Genomic DNA, 426 nt, shown 5'->3' with positions numbered 1-426 from the left:
CAGACGTACCATAGAATCCGTACACCTGGGTTATCTGCCTGCTCTCGTGGTTGCCTCGGAGCAGGGTGATGCGGTCAGGCCACTTGGCTTTCAGTGCAAGAAGGTACGTGAAAGTCTCGAGGCTGTAATAACCTCGATCCACAAAGTCACCCTGCAAGCCAGAGAAACATTTCTCAGTGGAGAAACAGTCAACGAACAAACACAAAGCAAACCCTCACAGCAGGGACTGCGGGGACAGTGGGGACACGTTCTTTGGTCAATCGCAGTTCAGCTGAGAGCCGGTCACTGCGCTCACCCGGAGGTGCCCACACACAGCCCAGGGACACCCCAGGCGAGGGCAGGGTGCTGCTGCCGCACCTGCCCTGCTCTGCTCGGCAGGCAGCACACCGCACACATCGCACCGAACGACATAACCCCACCGGCGTA

General features: G+C 58.5%; 1 protein-coding gene across 1 annotated transcript in view; it reads right to left on the bottom strand.

Annotated features, from left to right (window-relative positions):
* PPP6C (protein phosphatase 6, catalytic subunit) overlaps positions 1-151 on the bottom strand; it is a gene marked incomplete at both ends in the record, with an annotated part of 1,728 nt that extends 1,577 nt beyond the window's left edge. The window contains one exon of the mRNA XM_010131311.1: positions 10-151. Coding sequence (XP_010129613.1) covers positions 10-151 — 142 coding nt within the window. The remainder of the gene's footprint in view (positions 1-9) is intronic.
* Positions 152-426: the final 275 nt, after the last annotated feature.

This window comes from Buceros rhinoceros, unplaced genomic scaffold, assembly GCF_000710305.1.
Source record: "Buceros rhinoceros silvestris isolate BGI_N320 unplaced genomic scaffold, ASM71030v1 scaffold38322, whole genome shotgun sequence".
In the NCBI taxonomy this organism is placed as follows: domain Eukaryota; kingdom Metazoa; phylum Chordata; class Aves; order Bucerotiformes; family Bucerotidae; genus Buceros; species Buceros rhinoceros.
The sequence above is the reverse complement of the archived record's forward strand: the minus strand, read 5'-3'. Positions and strand labels throughout refer to the sequence as shown.